Genomic DNA, 19,686 nt, shown 5'->3' with positions numbered 1-19,686 from the left:
ATTTTTCTTTTTTCCACATAAAAGTTAGGAAATCTCTACTGCTATTCTGTGTAAATTAGGGGCAATATTGACTACTGGAGTACCGTTCTAATTCAGGCGATTTCATGCGACAGTTGTCAAAACAACCTATAAAAAGAACGTCTGTTTTGTCACATATGGTGTTTGTCCTGATAGGCTGTAGCTGTATCATTTGAATCAGCACATGCAAATGTCAGTGCATCTATAATTTGATCCAGCTCCACGAGTGCCTGCTGTGCCAAATGTTTTTGAACTGCTGTAACTGACTGTCACAGATGTAGGCCCTGCATGTTGTGTATATACTGTCCACATGGAAAACACAGTAATAGTAGGCCTATATCACACACTTGAAGAAAAGAACAAAACTATGCTATGTCAGCATCCTGTTGGATGCATTTCCAAAAGCAGCTTCTTATCTTGCTTTGTCAATCTGTAAACATGTCACAATCTCATCAGAACGACATGTATGTTATCTCTGAGACAGAATAAGCATTCTCTCACATCCTCTACAACTTTGTTTGTGACTTTTAAATGGCATGCGCGCAGCAGTAAGTGACATGGTGTGCTAAAAACCAGTGGCTGGGTTTAATCCTTCATGGGCATTTCAGGTCGGAGTGAGATTAACCTGAGGTGGTCTGGCTGATTCCCTGCTGGATTGCTTCAACGCCATTCTGCAAGAACAAGCCCCCGTCTGTATTAACTTATTACAGCAAGGTAAAGACTAATAAAGAGGTCAGCCATCTGCCTGGAGTCCGCGCTGCACCTATAACATAAACCTAATCAACTAATGTAAGCTATCTTGTTTCATGAATCACAGGGGAGTCCGGTGTAACGTTTATATGCTCTGTGACAGTGTGACTACGCGCTTTGTCCAAATCCAAGGTTGTTTTACACCTCAAAGTCAAAGTGTCAAACATTTCTTACGGTCTTAAAAATATAAGCCGTGTGTGTGGCTTTATCACATGATGGTAATGATAATGCACCCGTGTCAGATTGGAGTGATGTGATAATGGCATGGACGATGTCTTTAGTCTTTGGGCAGGTCTCGGCTCATCATATTGATTGTGTGTAAAGCCCCTCAGACTCAGATGCGGACAGCAGATTAACAGGTTAACCTGATTTGTTGGCAGAACGGTTTAACAGACACATTTTGTAAAATGGAGTGGAGGCTGTGGTCACATTGTTGTCCAAGCTTTTGTCTGAAGTTCATTTTTTTGACATGCATTGGTTGCTTAGTACTACTTCGTTATGTGGGTATCAAAAACAGGTGCTCTTTGGATCCAAAGACATATGAGGCCAAAAATGGAAGGAGAGGTTACACCTGTAATTTGCTTTGTCAGCAAGTCATAGCCAAAAAAATACCAAAGCATACTGCTTTATAGAAGTTAAAAAGACTTTTATAAATAGGCTTAGAGCAGTGAAAAGGTGCCCCCCAAGCATTTTGTAATTCACAATGAAAATAAATTGATTCAAAGTGGGGATTTTTGTACTTTTAATGGGAATACAGTGCCAGAGTGCATTTTCAAAAGCATCAAAATAGAGCTTTTTTCTACAAGAAAGTGCCGGGGAGAAACTTGAATGTACTCAAATTCTAAAGACGTCTCTGCATACACTATAACTATATATATATATATATATATATGTATACTCAGCAGCCTACTTCTCAAACACATGCAATTTTTCAAAAAAACCCCAAACACATTAGTATTAGTATTAAATTGTAAGGTCATAGCAAGAATGCATGTGTTTGGAAAGTACTGACAATACGACTGGATAACTGAAAAGTTGGTAAATGGATGTTTTGGTTGAGTTTTGCTGTTGTTAAACATCGCCTCCAATCAATCAATAAACCAATATCATCACTGTTCTCCATGGAAGCATGCAAAATAATGATTATCTCATGAATTCAAGGTAAGCACGACTCGCTGATTTACAATCATTTAGTATTCCTTTTAGGTGGTATTTACATGAAAATGATAGGGGAACGATGCTACAATGGATTGTACCATTTAAAAGATTTCATTTAAAAACGATTATCATGTTGTGACAAACAAAAACGCAGCCAGCATATAGTTTTATATCATGTTATTAAGATATATTGTGTAGCTCTACATAGGATGTTTCTTCATTGATCAGTTAGAACAAAACAAGATCATCCAATTTGAACCCAACTTAAGCACTCAGAGTTTGGGCGGCTTTTTGTATCTTGTTAGCTGTAGTCACGATGGCTACAGATGATAAAACTTTACCTGCACATAAGAGAGCCAAGATTGTAATGAGATTAAACAGCATACCGAATCCACTTAGCATACACACAAACCTGCCTTTGCCCACAAGTTCTTCCACTACAATTAACAGGTAATGTCTGTGTGGCTGTAAGTTACATTGGGAATTGGTTTGCAGGATATAGAGCAGCAACTGTCAACTAACTTTAATTAAAACAATGTGAATGAGTAACAGTCAGGTCATGGCAGTTTACACTAAACTCATGGATGGATTAACATAAAATGCTCATGCATCATAGTAATCACCATTTTTGTGATTTTGATTTCTGAGAAACTGTATTTTGTTTTGTGTGTCTGTAATTTAGATTCTTGGCCTCTTTGGAAAGAGCAGGTTATTTTCAGTGGTGTAAAGTAACAAAGTAATAATACTTTGTTACAGTACTTACGTTTTTTTTTTTTATCTCTACATGAGTTTTTATATTTTTATATTTTATATTTTATATTTTTTAGTTTTTATATTCCATAAAATTCTGACTGCTAATGTTTTATCAACAAAATTTACTTGTACTTCTTCTTAAATGCACAATGTAAAAATAAACTATTTGTTTTAACTTAAAAAAGTTCGTGTCTAGGCTGCCTTCAATTTTTTAACTTACTGAATTTTATAAGACAAGGTTATTCATTACAAAATCACTTCAACTTGTATTCTTAAATTCAGTCAACTTAAAATTTTAAGGAAGCCCAGACACTAACTTTCTTTAGGTTAAAATATGTATTTTATTTTTACAGTACATTTAATCATAATCATATAATCACAGCTACTTACTTTGAGTCAAGTAATATTCTAATATTTGACTTTAACTTCCACCAAAGTCATTTTCAGGGGAAAAAAAAATATCTATACTTTACTCAAATATAGCTTTCAGGTACTTCATCCACCACTGGTAACTGTACGTAAATAAAAAGAAAACTTCAAACCAAGACACTGCTGGCACAAACAATGACCAAAGACAAAAAGCCCCAAGCTGGTGATCAGACAATGCCAACCTAATTAAGCAAAAAAAAAAAAGGAGGAGAAACAAAAAGTAGTTGGTGTTATTTATGTGACAGAGAGCTTTTAATTAGTGTTTACCACCAAACAAATTCATGTAAGTTTGGCAGAGGCCCGTTTCTGTGTCGAGGGCCTGTTTTCAATCAAGTGCTCCTTATCTACAACATGTTTTTTCCTGCAGAGAAACTGAAACAGAGTTCATCTGTCATTGTCGATGTTGAAATAAGGTCTGGATATTTGTTTTGTGCAATTATGCGCTGGTGTTTTCATGAAATACTTAGCATAGTTGACATGCATCAAGTCCTTTCCTCCCATGTAGCCGCACAAGGCAGAAGACTCTGTTGGTGAACCGCGAGCCCAGCAGTGAAAAAGAGCCAGAGAGGTGGTTCCTCTAAGCAAAGAGAACCCCCTTTGCAAAAGGCTGTTCGAGCTACATTTCATCTTTTGTGTCCCAGATTGATGACCTATGAGATGGATGATGTTCTGTAGTGCTGTGTGGCATTGTCTTATCCCCGCTGACACAAAGAGGGGGAACACTTATCATCTCAGCCTTATGTATGGAGCAGGGGGCAGGGGTTGTCAGAATTGTGAAGAGGGTCCAGGAGGGCGGGGGGTAGCGGGGTCCCCCCCTTCTCGATAAAGCGTGGTGGAGATAGGCTAATGACAGCAGAGGCAGATGGAGAGAGCCGTCTCCCATGACGACGCAGCCAGAACCTCCATCCCGAAGCCAGAGGAGGACGGATACAGAAAGGGAAGGAGGGAAATAGGGGAAGAGGCCAAAAAGCGAGAGAAGGAGTGGAAAAAGATTTGGACTGTGTGTGTTGGATGCCAATCCATGTGATTATGTTCTTTGTGTAAATGCATGTGAAGTGTTGTTCAAAGGTGGCTTTAGTAGAGAGGTGGTTTGTTGCTCAGGTTTATGTTAACCTTTTAGCCACACAGTGACTTACTAGCAGGTGTCCCAGGTTTGTTGTGCTTAGTTTAGGATTAGGCTTCAGAACATTGTTTGGTGGGAATGGTGGTGTGAATACAAAGGGATTAGTGCAAAGGGTTGCTCCATTAACTGTGTGTGTGTGTGTGTGTGTGTGTGTGTGTGTGTGTGTGTGTGTGTGTGTGTGTGTGTGTGTGGGAGGGTGGGTGGAGGGCCCTGAAGTTGATGGATGAATAGCCAGCAAAATAAAACATTTTTGCTCCAATTAGAAGAAAAAAACAATATGATATTGTACTACTACTACTAATAATAGAGCATAAGTAAATGAAAAATAATAAACAGAAACAGCACTTCAAACCAAAAGCTCTGATTCACTGCTCTTCAAAATAAAGTGGGTTTTTTGCAGTTTTGACACACTCACAAGTCACTTGCTGTGCAGTCAGAACCCTAACCCACTTTTGGACCGCAATCCACCAGTTGGGAACCACCTCTTTCCAGGACAAGATGAAATAGTGTACACCATCAAAATAAAACCAACAATAAAAGCAATAAAAACTGATAAAACTCCACTGAAAATAGGGAAAAACCAGAAAAGAACAGTGTAATAAAAAATGAAATAAAATTAATTAAAGAGGGATAGAGACTATAGCCTACAATAGATTATGGAATAAAAATAAGTACAAAATAAAAGGGTCCTTTTCGACAAACACTCCAAACATTGTGAAGTGACTTATAGAAATCTTTTTTTTAAAGACAATAAACTGTTAAAATTTCCATTCAAAAATTTAAAAAAGCTACTATTGATGAAAAGAGAAAAACACACATTTCCTCAGTTCCCACGTTCCTCTCCAAATGCACTGCAGAGGGGGAAAAAAGGCCCTACCAAAATCATCTCAATGCCTTGAACCATGTGCCACCATTAGGGACACACAAAGAGAGATCTGACAAATGACCATTTTAATGTCCCTCTTTGACTTTAATGAATTTATACGTTATCTGGCCCCTAATGGAGGCTGCGGTGGAGGGGCTGGCGCAAGGCCATAACAAATGAAAAGCTCTGATTAGTGTAGAATGAGCAGAGAAAAAATGCCATTCATCTTGGTTAGCATCCTCCTGTGCTCTTTTATGGGTCGCTGTTACAAGGACGCTGGAGCCGGGGGTGCTTGTCCCATTAGCGGGGCAGCCCAAAGGGCCCGCTGAGTGGTCAGCGGCCCGGCGTTGACGGAGCGTCTGCCCGCTCCGCAGTTCAAGACTGTGAATGCCTCAGTGCGGCTTGACTCCTGAATAACCTTCTGAGGTACCGGGAGCTTCACCCCTGCATGACCCCGCACTCTGAACAGGGGCGTGGGGGGACTCCGGGGGGTACCCAGACCAGGACTCACACCAGTATTAGGTAAACAGTGGAGAGATCCCCTCAGAGGAGGACGACAGGAGATTAAAAACAGTGTTTCACATTTGAAATTAGAAGCATGAAGTCATAGATTTAATAAAATTTAGTATTAAAATGCAGACAATAACACAGATTGACAATGATAGTTTAGTATCTGAAAAGCAGATTATTTGATAAAGTGAGGGACTGTTCCTTATTTATGAGAGGGAAGGTGGGGTTGCAAAATAGGGAAAGGACTTTAAATCATATTTTAAGCACTGGGGAGGGAATTATGTCTCCCTACTGAGTTAAAGACATTATTTAAACATCATCTCTAAATTTTAGCTCGGTTACAGGCCAAGATTTATTCACTACATAGAGCCCAATTTTAGACAATATTTTAAAATAATCATTAGATATATTAAAAATACATAAACAAATGTAAATACCCTAATTAACAAAAGTACTGCACACTTCCATGTATACTTTTTTTTTGTTTTTTGTTTTTTTTTTTGTCATATTCACCTTTTTATGTGTTTTTATGTCATATATACAGACTTTGTTTACATTTTCTCTTTAGGCTAAGACTAGACCTCTACTAAACTTTCACTTTTCAACCTTGAATACCGGAAATCTAAATGTTTAAAGACAAATAAAACTCAACGTTTAAGTATAATAGACATTTAGCCCATTACACGTCTTTTCAAAGTGAAATCGTTCAGTGGGTCGATTGGGCGTAGAAGAGGGACATTTAAGTTTAAATTGTTGTATTTTTTTTATTGATTTTGATTATACTTAGAGCCCCCAAACCCACAAGTGGGTTTGAAAGCCATGTTTTCATTAAAAGTATATCCAAAATTACAACATTTATCATAGCAATAAACTGTAAAATATGATTACAAATGGTGAAGGAAAGGTAATTTCCCCTGTGCGCTTAGCAAAGTTTGAGGGAAAATATTTGTAGTTCCAGGGAGGGTCATGATATAAAAAACACAGCTCCATCCCAGCCACCCATCTATGCTGATAAATAACACCCTAAACAAGAAATCACAATAAAATCCCTAAACAAGAAATCACAATAAAATAAAATAAAATAAAATAAAACTGTTTTTCATATCTACTGTGAGGGTTCAAGAACAGAGGGATGTCATATGTTGTAAAGCCCTTCCAGTCTATTTATGATTTGTGATTTTGAACTTTATGATTGGGCTACAATAAACTTCATTAATCTGTAAAAGCACTTTGGGTTGCCTTTTGGGTATAACATGCTATATAAATAAATTTACCTTGCCTTGCCTAGACAATAAATTTTAAATAAATGTAAATAGTGTGGTCTGTTAAAAGGGGGTCATCACAATATGCTTGTTGAAATTATCAAAACTGCTCAAAATACTCACAACAGAACCTTATTTAATCGTAAATCTCTTGGCATATATGTTTACATTTCCTCATTAGACTTGCTGTAGTTGTTTTTAAAGGAGATTTTTCAGATTATGTTGGAGGGGGGGGGGAAGGCTGCATTCAAAAGCACCACCGTCTATTTTGCCCTTGTTGTCGTAATTCTGGGAAGCAACATTTTACTGTGGAAATATTGCAACACGGTGTCACTGCAGGAGAGATGTTTCGTCACGATCGTGTTGGAGCTTGATATCGACCACTCTTGTCATTGGGAGAAGCCCTGTTTGGCCGCCCCCCCCCCCCTCGCTGGGCCCCGTGTAGAGCCGCCTTGCAGAGTTGAGTCGGGCTGGGAGAGGAATGCGTTGGGATGCGGAGCAGCACTGACTGGAGGAAATCGACGCAACAACTCGCACAGTATGGACAGTAATGATCCGTATTTACACCTCAGTAAGTACCCCTCAACGATTTATTATGAGCCCGGTGTGCGTGCTGTGTTTCTCGCAAAGCTGCTGCATTTTGTGAGGACTTGAGAGAGTGCGTTTGTTTCATGGCGTCTTCTCTCACAAACCGTGAGCTGTGCGCGAAAGCGTTCGCGGACTTTAACCACCGACTCTCGTCTGTGGGACCGGTTTTTGTGCTTCTCTCTTTCTGCTAACAATCGTTTCGGGCAACTGTGCCAAATAAAAAACGAAAGCTGCGACCAATTCAAAAGTCAGGTGATCGTGGTTGTGCCGGTCAGGCAAGGTCAGAGGTTGGCACTTTAATTGCGCTTATGTAATTTATGGCGCTTGTCGCGCGTCTCTTGCTAAACTGTTTGAGACAGAAACACAATTTATTGGTCTGGGATGACCGTCAGATCCACAGGAAAAAAATGCACGAAACTGCCGTGAGGAATGGCGGATCTGTGCTGATAAACAAACTTGTACTTTGTGGTAAAAAAAAAACGAGTGCAAGACGCGCCCAGGTCAGAGCTGTGGCTTATATGCAGCTGAATGACAGCATGATGCGATTTTGCCCAGTAAAGCTCATATCTGACTTTGCCCTTGAACCAGCTGATGCCGTTTTTCTTTTCTGTGTTTTTTGTGACAGCCCAAAATTCACAAGGAAATATGACTCCAGTGTGGAGTTTGCAACATGTGGGATACACGCTGTGCATATCCTACTTACAGTGTGCCAAATAACTGTCTGTTTTTGTTCCTTCTTTAGATTATAAAGTCTATCTGGAGTGAGAGTCTGAGGCTATTTGAGCCTCACTGAGTCACACACTATATGCATCATTTATCATGTGATGTTTTTTTTTCTCTCTCCCTGAAAGATACACTCATTGTCAAACCCCACTGCAGCAGACATGTGCCATGTGCTTCTTTTAAACCACTTCTTCTGAATAATAATAGTGTGGCGTTAAAAGGAAACAAATAAAACCCCAGTCTTTGAAGACAGAACTGTGCAACCCCTTTATGTTATCACAGATATCTCGGCACCATTTTGAAGGGGCTGAAAATTGTTTCCATAATGAATGTGGCTCCCAGGGGACTGAGAAAGACATCTGGATGGAAGAGCATGTAGAGGGAAGCCCACAGCGTACAGAGGAGCAGTCCCTCTGGGCTGCAGAGCCTTTCTTGTCTGTCTTTAAAGTCTCTGATCAGACAGTAGTGGCAGCTCAAGATTTATGCACATTAGGGCAGCAGCAGAACAGTGCATTAACTGTGCAGATGTGATACTGATCCTTATTTAAGTAGGCCTAAATATGAATTATTTGTGCTTTGACTGATGTTACTGTCTGGCTACGGTGATATAAAACTGTCTTTTTTTCTGTTATTATTTGGAGCATTTCACTTTCACACCTAATTTGCAATTTTGGTTGTAATTGATACATTTCTGATTTAACTCTTTGAAATCTGAGCACATTGGTCAGATTTCTTCTGAAAACATTGGAAGGAGGCAATGAGCAACAAAAGAGGACCCTTCGACCCCAAAAATGAGCAAGAAATTAGTAAAAAGTACAAGAAAATTATTTGAAAATTTGTGGGGGGAAAAAAGGTTAAAAAGCATGTAAAAAGTGCTTAAAAATCTCATACTTCTATAAAATAATTTTAAATATGTAATTATGATAATTAGCCATAAGTACAGTTTACCTATACATTTTCCCCTAGCTTTTTAAAAATTATTTTCTAAATCTCTACTTTTTTGCTAATTGTGGAATATTTATTATCAAGTTTTTCATTGCCTTTTTCCATGTTTTTTTATTTTTATTTTTTTATAGAAATTGCACCAATTTTTCCCAGGGTTTAAAGTTTAAATACTTGTGAAATGTGTCTGAAAGCAGCACAAGAAAAGTGATGTCACTCCAAGTTTCAAATGAGTAAATTCCCGGTGTATTTCAGTGTTTAGAGAACTGATTCGAAGGTACACAGAGTTAAAAATGTTTCATGTTAAGGAATCTGATCAGTCTTGGTTTCAGTGGAGAGTTTTGTTGTCCCATTATGGTCCTACAGTAATGCAGCTTTCCCAGCCTGCAATGACTCGTAATTTTAGTTAAATGCTGAATATTTGTCATTTTTGAATCAGCAATAAAAGTGCTGGTAGTGAAATAGCATCAGTTGAACCTAATGAGGACACTCCTTATCTTTTAGTGCATTTACATGAAAAAAGTTAAAGCCACCAAGCTGTTTTAAAAGCCACAACCACTGAGAGAGCATTTCCAAGGAGGAACTGTCCTTGTTTTGTCTGTGTGTTTGCACACAACCATGATTTATGATGTATTTTTGCATCAACAGCCCACACACGAAAACATTCATGAAAACAGGGCCATAATCCAGACTCACTCCTTGAATGGGAGGCGATCACTTGAAAATGAATCTGTCATTAAGTCAAAAAACAGTCTGATGATTTTGCTTTTCAGCTCTTCCCAGACATGTTATGTTTCAGCAGGTTTGATGACACAGGCCAGCCCCTGAGCTTAAAGTAGAATCAGCATTTTTTCACTCCCAGCACTTCAGCATTTTTTTTTAAATTTTCCATCAGTGGAAGTGATTCTAAACGCGCTGACGACCCACTCGCTACTTTTGACAGTGAGAACCTATTTAGTTTGCAGATCTGGGAAGTCATGGCAGAGAGAAGAATGGGACGAGAGAGTGAAGGGAGCAAAATAAAGGGGAAGTGCATGTGTGTGTGTGTGTGTGTGTGTGGAGGGGTAGGAGAGAGAGGTCACCCTAGTTGATGTGAACTCTCATCACTTGCCAGGGGTCACCACACTCAGAGGCAGAGAAGGACACACACTACAGGTCACACACTCACGCCTCAACTTCACAGCTGCAAATATACAGCGCTTCTGTATGCATAGCTTATTGCAGCAAAATGTGACCGTGATATCATGTGACATAAAGAATGTGGGTGGTACAATTTGACTGTGAAGTGCCGGCAGTATTAAACCGGCTCTCTAACGGCAGATCCCAGCACAGAGCATTCCCCCACCCACTCCTGCAGAGTTAAATAAACCACACAGGTAGAGAGGCGTGGCTTTCTGCAGGTATTTGCTCAAGAATTCTGTAGCTTGAGACCTCATGTTGCCTCAATGCAGACGCATGCATTAGCACACAATGCACACAATGAGTTTATTCCCAGGCGCTTTTGATTGAGTGTGTGTATTTATGTGTCAGTGTAAAAGAGGCTGCTTGTCTTGACTGTGTGTGTGTGTGTGTGTGTGTGTGTGAGAGTGGGTGCTAATTGTGAGAACAGGATGAGGGAAGAGAAGGGGCGTAAGGAGGCCATTCTCTGGGCTAATTGCCAGTAATTAGTCATTAGTGAAGAAGGTCAAAGCCTTGATTTAATTCCAGCTTTAATCAAGCAGAGAACCTTGAAAGGCCCACGGGCTGCGGCGGACGGTGTTAGGTTATGAGATGTACGAAGCTATTTCTTCGCTAATTATGCAGTAACAACATACATGTCACACATGGACGCACATCAAACTCTAATTTTCCACGCATATCCCTCTGATCTAAAAGCGTCTCCTCGTTTTTTGCCTTTAATTAATTCATCAATCGCAAAGGCATAGCAGCCAAATATATGGCAATGTTTTACATCAAGTGTTGAATAAATTACCGTCTCAGTGTAGAGAAAATGTGACTATTTTCATGTGTACACACATGGAGCAATAGCTGTTGATGTGTGTCTAAAACCAAAATGATTCCCAGTCGTCACCACCAGAGTGTTTTAAAGGGAAACAGTCTTGGTTGCCCATTAACAGATTAAGTGCATAGGCAGTGGTGGAGGAACTATTCAGAACATTAGATTTTAAACACACAATAATTAAAAGTCCTGCATTCAAGCAAAGCAAATGTATTAGCAACAAAACATAAAGTTTAAAAGCAATCATTATGTAGACTCAGCCTAGTCAGCAGAAGAAAATGTGGAAAATATAAGTTTCTGCAAACCACAAATATGTTACAATTGCATGTTTCATATGTATGTCAATGTTTTTAATGTTACAAATTATAAGAAGTCTGCCTAGTTGCAGACAAACTAACAACAAAGCTGGTTGTGATTGAGCAAATCATGCTGTGTTTCCAGCAGTATTTAGACACCAATCACGGATGTTGTTCAGGAGCCCATTGCTGTGTTTTGAGCTGCTTTTTAAGTACAACAAGCAGTTGTAGAGACGTCACTGCTTTCTAGGGTTGTTCCCCGAAACTGGGTATTTTAAGCCAAAACATGGCGGTTTTTCTTACCGTAACTTACGATTCTTTGTTGTGACTAAACTTAACCACATGAACCTCAGCATAGTTGAAATGTAAAATTTCAACATACCTGCTACACACAAATGTAACACGCTCATGGTTAGCAGAAACATCATATAGGAACTCCTTTGCCACATAATAACGTGCAAATGTAACCTATGTGATAGTACCAAATTCAGGGACATGTGGACATGCAGTCTCTGTGAAAGCACTGAAACAAGCCTCCACTGATTTTTTTTTTTTTTTTGCTTTCAGTTTAATAACCAAATTATTCAGCCCATTTTAATGGCAGTGGAAATAAAAGTTGGAAACAAAACCTTTAATCCAGGCTTTTTTGAGGGCCCCCCCCCTCCCACTTTTCCCCCAGCTCGATGTCCCTGTATGTACTGTGATTTTCCACAACATCCTTTGATATAGATAATGCTGAAACGATGAATCACTTAATGAATAGGTCAATCAATAGAATGTTAACACTTATTCTTACTGGGTAATCATTTCATTCATGAAGAATAAACACCAGGCAGTCTCCGATTGGCGTGTAGGCTGCGCAATTAGTCACTTTATCATATGGTAATCAGCAGATCAATCAACGAGGAAAACAATAGTTTATTGATAATGTATACACAAAGTCGGTCCCAAAACAAGTATGATGAAAAAGTCTAAGCACTGCAGCACTCATCAGCATTACAAATAAGAATGGGGCTGATGAGGGGAGATTTATGACTCAGTCGCTTCGACTGACCAGGCAAACAGTTCTTCATGGCGCTCTGTGCCGAGCAACAGGTAACAGCTAAGAACATTATGTCTCATTAAACCTCTCCATTGAGAGACATGAAGAACACCTCGCTTGGCTATTTTGAATGATCTGAGTGCCATTTAATGCCTGCTCCTCATACCCAGACACATCGATACAACACAAAAGCGCACGTAGCTGTTTGGGCGAAAAAAACAACATATTTTTCTGGTATTTTCTGCTATGCGCTCATCTCTTTTTGGACTGCCTTTTCATACAGATGTCCACTCAGCTGAGTTTGCTACATGAAAATGTTTTCAAAAATCCCTCCTGGAAACAAGAGTAGGACATAAAGAGAAAAGTGTCCTCTCGAGACAAGTTTAGAGCTGCAAACTGCTTTTGCTTTTCTGTTTTTTCCGTAGACAAGTATGCAAGACGCTGATGACAAAATATCAATTAGTAAATCCAAGAGTGTACCATGAATTTAAAGTTGTCATTTATCCTTCTCACATCTTCATAGTCTGTGATACACCCATGAATGCTAATTATGGCTCTCAGGGTTAATTTGGCATGTTTTATGTGGGCCACGACACGCTATTCTAACACAGCATGCATTTTAGAAGGACTGTATTATTTTAGCTTCTTCCTGTGGGATTTGTTAAGTCTGGTAAAGAGGCAGAAAGTGTCTCTTGTCTTTCTCCGTCTTGCCCTCATCTGTGTCGGCCTGTTGAGGCTCTTGCCAGGTTACTGTCACTGACGGGATCTGGTTACCGGTGGCTCTCCTTCAAGTACTGTATAGACATTCGATCCAGCCTCGTGCAGGTGCACCGCACAAGAAAACTCTGTTGAGTCATGTAAGTAAAATAGATGCACACATGTTGGCGAGGGCTTCTCAAGTTTTTAGTGCTGTCTTTCAGTGTCTGCTTCCAGAGCTTGAAGGGTAGAATAGGGTGCACACTTGATAGGATGGCAGGATAGATTAAAAGCAGCAGCTGCAGACTAAAATCAGTGCCAATTTCACATTTATTGGCAGGGGCTATTTTCTGGTGATAATGATATGACATACTTCCACGGCCAAGAATGCTTGCTGCCTCTGACAATGTTGAACAAACTGAACTCCTGCTTTTTGCGGGTTGATTTTACAAAAAAAAAAAACCATTTTATTGCTGTTTTTAAAGCTTGGTCTGATACACAGAGTCTTAAAACAGTCAGACTGAAGATTGAATCCATCCCTGCTTGGGTTTTGTTTTAGTTTATTTAGGTTCCCTTCAGGTTTGTCATGTATTGTTCTTCACTGCCTTTAAGGTATATTTTTGGCCTGTGTTTGCATCTGGATTTTCACTTTGCTGCGTGTTTGCTCGGCCATCTGAGAGCACTGAAACAGACAATTCCTGACTTCCTGGAATGCTATAACACTTGTTAAACACACAAACATACTAACAATGCTCAAGTAGCCTACTCCACATGCCGTAACCATGCTGGCACAGTTATTTCTTTGCATTAAGGGCAATTATAGCTGTTTAAGGGGAGACAGAAGCAAGTATTCTTTCACCTCTGGCCACGTGTTGTCACTTCCTTTCTCAACACTCACATCCCATTTATTCCACCTACACATTAGACAGAAAGTCTGTGACTAATACTCAGCAAAAGGGAAGAAGATGAGGGGAAAAAATGTCACTGACACGTAAAAGCCTCTACAGGAACATCAGTGCCGTACTGTCTTCCCATGCTCTCCAGTCTTGCTCCCTTTTAAGAGGGAGTAATCGGAAACTTGTGGTTGTACTGTACTCTGAAGTGTGACCCCCTTCACATTGACCACCCTCCCTCCTCATGCTAGACACGCTGTTCTGCGACTACAACAGGTGTCTCTGTGCAGTTTTAGCAACGCTGAGAGAGAGGCCAGTGAGTGGGCGGTAGAAGAGCTGATTTGTGCAGCAGTCGGTCAGTAAACAGTTCCTGTGGGATTGATCTCTGTGGAAGGATAATCTGGGTAATCCTATAACCGGCGCCGGTGGACTCCTCCTCTTTTGCTCTACACTGACGCCCCGCCCCTTTTCCACATCAACCCGTCTGTCCCCGTTCTGTCCTGAAAAGTGCTTGGTGTCCGGAGCGTTCATATCATTTTTTTTTAGTTGTCACCGAGCCAACACCTGAGTGACTGGCGTCCTGCCAGCGCCACACTTGCACCCGAAAGGCATGTGGCACCCCATGGCATCACCTGCAACTGGAGGCAGCCCTGGAAGGGAGATAGGTTATGGCCACTGTGAGTAGCTGAGTTCTGTTTTGCCTGCCTGTGAGTGTGTGTGTGTGTGTGTGTGTGTGTGTTTGTGGTTGGATCAGATGAGGATGTATGTGGTGGAGGATGCTGACTGTCTGCACCGCTGTTGTGATTTTCTACAGAAGCGGAGCTCAAACACTAAAAGCGAGCGCTGCACAGATGCACTACGGTAAAGCCTCTAATCCCTGTGCACTCTTTGAACAAGTTATTTTGAATTTCTTTCGGCAGTTGAACTTCTTTGTATTTGGGGTTTCCCATATGGATTATATATGATCCTCACTGTGATACAGTTCTCCCACTGTTTTGGACTGTATTCTGTTAGGGAATTGCATCTTTCAGATACAGATTTCACCCTCCAACAGCTCAGTTCCTGCTTTTAAAATCATTGGATCATTTTAACCCATTATGACAGGTACAAGGCTTTGCTGCTGCTTGTGACTCACTTGAGGTCTCAGATGTGGTCAGCGGGGATGCCACTCAACTTCAAATGACGCTTCCAGCTCTCATTGCCTTGTCCTTCACTATCAGTTTATCTTTCAACACTTGTCCCTCCCTATTAGCCCCATCCATTCTGCTTTTCTCTCTCTCTGTCTGTTGTCTGTCACATTGCATCCCTCCATCAACGACCACTCTGATGAGGGTTTTTTTCTCGCTTTTCCTCCTTCCTGTGTTTACAGAAGTGTGGGAGGTGTTGACCTGGGCACACCTCCATAATACTGTAATCAGCCTATTAGCTGCTGCACTGTGTGTATATGTAATGTTTTGATACTACATTTGTTTCTCCAGTGTCCTTGAGAAGAAGCATGTGATGCTCCTGTTTACAGCTGTAGTTCCTCTTCACTGACAGCCTTGAAGATGTTCATTCATGCTCCAGCTCTGGTTTGATGAAAGGGTAGAGAATAGCAGACAAACACTGCAGTTTTCCAGCATCTGATTTTGATCCTGGAGTACAAAAATGCAAATCCACCTGTACTACATGTACACGGTTTCTACATTTTCTGTTCAGCTCTCTCCATTAAGAGCAAGGGAGCTGTAATTATAACCTTAATGCTCATGTGGTCTCGACAATAATTCAGATGTTAAAATAGATTGAAAGGGTACATCTGAGCTTTTTCTGAGTCATAGAAATCATTCATAAAAAACTGATCCATGGTATAACAAGAGTAAAGCACATACTGCTTTACTCTGTGCCCACGCGATCATTACCTATGTTTCTGAGGCCTTCAGCTATGCCAGCGTCATCGGCCTGTGAGACGATTCCACCACTTTGGTCCAGACCGAAATATCTCACCAACTATTGGATGTTATGCTGCTATGACAGTATGTGTAGACATTCACAATCTGCTCAGAATGAATCCTGATAACTTTGACTTTTCCTCCAGTGGCACCATCAGGTCCACTGGTTTATTGATTTATGACCAAAAACCTGCAACTCCAATGACATTCCCACCAGCCTCAGGCTGTACTTTGTGTTATATCTGCCAAGCATCTACATGTTAGCATTGTCTTTATGAGTATATTAGAACAGACTTTAGCATTTAGCTTAAAGTGACACTGTGCCAAAGTGCAGACTCACAGAGCTTCTAGTGTGGCTGCAGAATCAAGGGCTGGGAGATATGGAGAGAACTGAATTTCATGATATTTTTGACCAAATACCTTGATATCCATACTGCAACAATTTGGTAGAATTGACAACTGGTGTTTTTTAAAAAATCGAACACAATATCTAGTCTCATATCACGATATCGATAAATTATCGATATATAGCCAGCTATACTGCAGACTATATAAGCCTTGTAGACACCTTAATCTAAAGCCAGGTTTGCACCCAAATGTAACACAAAGTTAAAATATAAGTTATAACTAATAATTCCTGATTTCATACTGCTTTGCAAATATTAAGAGTAGGTTCAGCGTGATAGACAGCACCAGTCAAACCTTAAACGATGAAAATCAATGCAGAAAACATGATGGACTGTTGCATTTGTGTTTGGTTTATTAATTTATTTGAAGATGGTAACAGTTTCCTCAGCGCTTCTTGCACATTAGCATTTATAAGACCGCACTTTATCATTTTTATCAACACATCTTTTCCACCTCAGCAAAGCATAAAAAACTATTTACCTCTAGTAACCTGGTAGAGTGTGCGCCCCATATATGCTCAGGCCTGTGCAGTGGCCTGGGTCTGATCTGTGGCCCTTTGCTGCATGTCACCCCCCCCCCCTCTCTCCCACTTTTCCCTATCTCTCTACAGATCAATAAAGGCACAAATATGCCCCAAACTTAAAAACAAAAAGCTGTTTGGCTTTATACCTACTCTGATTTTTCTAGGCACACATTGAAAGCATGAAAACAGGTCAATGGAAAAGGACTTGTCAGGTTGTTTTCATGTCATCTCCAGAACTTTTTACTTTTTAAATCGTTGTCTATGCTGAACATATTTTCTTTCCCAGTTCTTCATGTCATTACTCCAGAGTTAACTGTAGCGAGTATGCTGGTTGTGTAGTGTGGCTGTCTGTCTAGGATCATGTCACAAATGCAGAGGTCAGGTTGCCTGGGTCACTCTCACTTGGTCACAGCATGAGCTGAGTGGGTTAGTGTGCATTGTTTGTGTGTATTTGTATGTTGATGACACACACCCCTCTCTCCACAGCCCCCTGAAACAGCTTGAGAATACTTCTAGGAACTCATTTGAGTGTCCTCATCAGACAGATGCTCCAGTTTGCACTGGACCTCTCGGTGCACCTATTTGTTTGTTTTCCAGGACTGTGAGGTCAGCCTGTTCTGTCTGCACAGGCAGACTTGTGTTAGCTCTTGTTATTTAAGTTCCAAACTTTTTTATCGTTAACATAACAGTCTTTATCTTGTTCCTGTCTCAGCCCTGGCCTCCTCATCGATCCTTTGCATCTGTGTCAAAAGTAAGACTGCGTGTGACTGAGTGTGTTAGAGGACACAGCAGCAACAATCTACATATGGAGCAAAAAAAAAACCACTATGATCTGTGCTTTATGTTCATTTGCAGACCTTTTCTTTTATTTGTTTGAAGCTATAATAGAGGGAATCTACAGAGCGATGGAGGATAGCTAAAAGGGAGCTCATTTTTCTTCTTTTCAGGGAAAGTGTGTGTGAGTTCATTAGAGAGTTCACTGCAGGGCAGAATTTAGGGTCAGAGAAGTTCACCAGCTCAAGTGCTTGTGTTGTCACAGCCGTATGCCTTAATGGAAAAAACATTTTTCTATTAAAGTTTGTCACAAGAGAGGCAGCATCTGTTTTTTAAACAAAGTTCAACTTATGTTGCGAGCTATATTTATTTTGGCTGTTAAAGAATAATTTCCTATTATTTTGTAGAGAAGTGACAAATAGGAACAACAGTTCCTGAAATTGGTCCACTATTGAGCAAGAGCGCTGCAGCTGGCAGTCATGAAACAAGCTTCAATGTAACCACTTGGGGCATTTGTGCATCAGCAATTTATGTCCACTCAAGCGCTTGTTTTGTTTCTCTTGTGTGTTTAAGTGTCTCACAACATTATGGGAAGGATCATGACAGAGATAGCTCTTGTGTTAAACAGTAAAATCCTTTCTTTTATAACCCGAAACAGCCCTAAAAACGCCTTTGCCAGAACTACCAGACCCCATTTAAATAAACAGTAGTTTAAGCTTTTAGAGAGCCAGCATATTATCACCTCAAACTGGGTGATGTAAGGTTTTTTTCAACCAATCAGTTGGTGACTATTTTAACAGTGGAAAGACAAACGAAGATGGCTTTAATGAGTTTTATATTGTTTCTGTTGACTTTGAATGAAGTGTGTTTTATGATTATTAAATTACTGTTTATTTAAAAGGAGTTTGGTGAGTTTGACGATAGCCATTTTGGGGCTGTTTTGCTCTATCTCTGTAGGCTCCTTATCATAAGGTTGTCAGACACTTAGACAATCTGAGCTGTCAGGGTAAAAAACAAGTACTTTGAGTGGATGTAAATTGCACAAATCGCCAGAGTGGTTACTGCAGCACATTTCAGGGCTGCCAGCTGCAATGGTCTCTCTAATACTTGACCATTTAAAAAAAATGTTGTTCCCAATAGTCACTTATAAAATGTCAGAAAATAGTATCCAGGTTAAAAAAGATACCCTATAGAAGCAGTCAGAAATTGGATCAGGTGTCTTTTAAGCAGTTTTGGACATTCTGCTGTTGGAGAATATAATAATTTTCTTTCACCAATGTCCATTGCTATTTCCTCAATCACAGCAGAAAAAAATCAGGCGCTTTTCTCAATCGATGATCTAATGTTCTCAGCCAGGCGGAGAGATTAGGTGTGTTTGGTGGTGGGATCATGTGAGCGTTAGGCAGGGATGCTGTTTTGGAGCGGGACGATGCCCTCCCCCAATCGTCCCTACTATCTATCCATCCATCCATCTATTGCTCCCTTCTTTCATATCTGGCTCTATCCCTCTCTCTGTCCCCTCCTCCTCGGCCTCCCACCTTCTTGACAGCTGGCCCGCTGAGCTGCAGATACTTACCCGGGGATAAGAGGATTTACTGACACAATTGATCAGACATCAACCTCATTTAGCACAGAAATGAATGTTTAAAGGGTGGTGATTTTGTGCCAGTGTGCATGGAAGATTTTTTTTTCCTCTTTTAATGTGAAAGATGACGCATGTGTGCATGTGTGTGTGCGTGCGCGGCTGATGCTCATGAGCTGGATTGGCAGTGAAGAGATTTCTTAATTACATGTCCGCTGTATCTAATGAGCTCCGCCGGCTGTCGGTCTGATTACTTTAGGTTGTGTTCTGCTCTCTGTCACTTGGTCACTGTCAGCCTCAAATATGAGAACGAGAGCATGCGCTTGTACTACACACGCACACACCCAAACATGACACGTGCAGACACATAAACAGGCATTAAACAGATCGATGCACACGCTGAGGATCTGTCTTCATGTGGGCT

The 19,686-nt window shown here is 40.4% G+C and overlaps 1 protein-coding gene across 3 annotated transcripts in view; it reads left to right on the top strand.

Moving 5' to 3' along the window:
* Positions 1-7,279: 7,279 nt before the first annotated feature.
* The window catches only part of rxrgb (retinoid X receptor, gamma b), a 35,376-nt gene continuing 22,969 nt past the window's right edge, over positions 7,280-19,686 (top strand). The window contains exon 1 of one of the 3 annotated variants that reach the window (XM_088077820.1): positions 7,280-7,439. In XM_088077820.1, coding sequence (XP_087933946.1) covers positions 7,409-7,439 — 31 coding nt within the window. In that variant the 5' untranslated portion in view covers positions 7,280-7,408. Of the gene's footprint in view, positions 7,440-14,555; positions 14,725-19,686 lie in introns of those variants that run through there. The other 2 variants (XM_088077818.1, XM_088077819.1) reach the window with 2 other exon arrangements.

The sequence above is a fragment of the Plectropomus leopardus genome, chromosome 5 (genome assembly GCF_026936395.1).
Source record: "Plectropomus leopardus strain MGB_pleo_1.0 chromosome 5, ASM2693639v1, whole genome shotgun sequence".
NCBI classification, from domain to species: domain Eukaryota; kingdom Metazoa; phylum Chordata; class Actinopteri; order Perciformes; family Serranidae; genus Plectropomus; species Plectropomus leopardus.
Note: the sequence above shows the minus strand (reverse complement) of the source record. Positions and strands in the feature narration are given on the sequence as shown.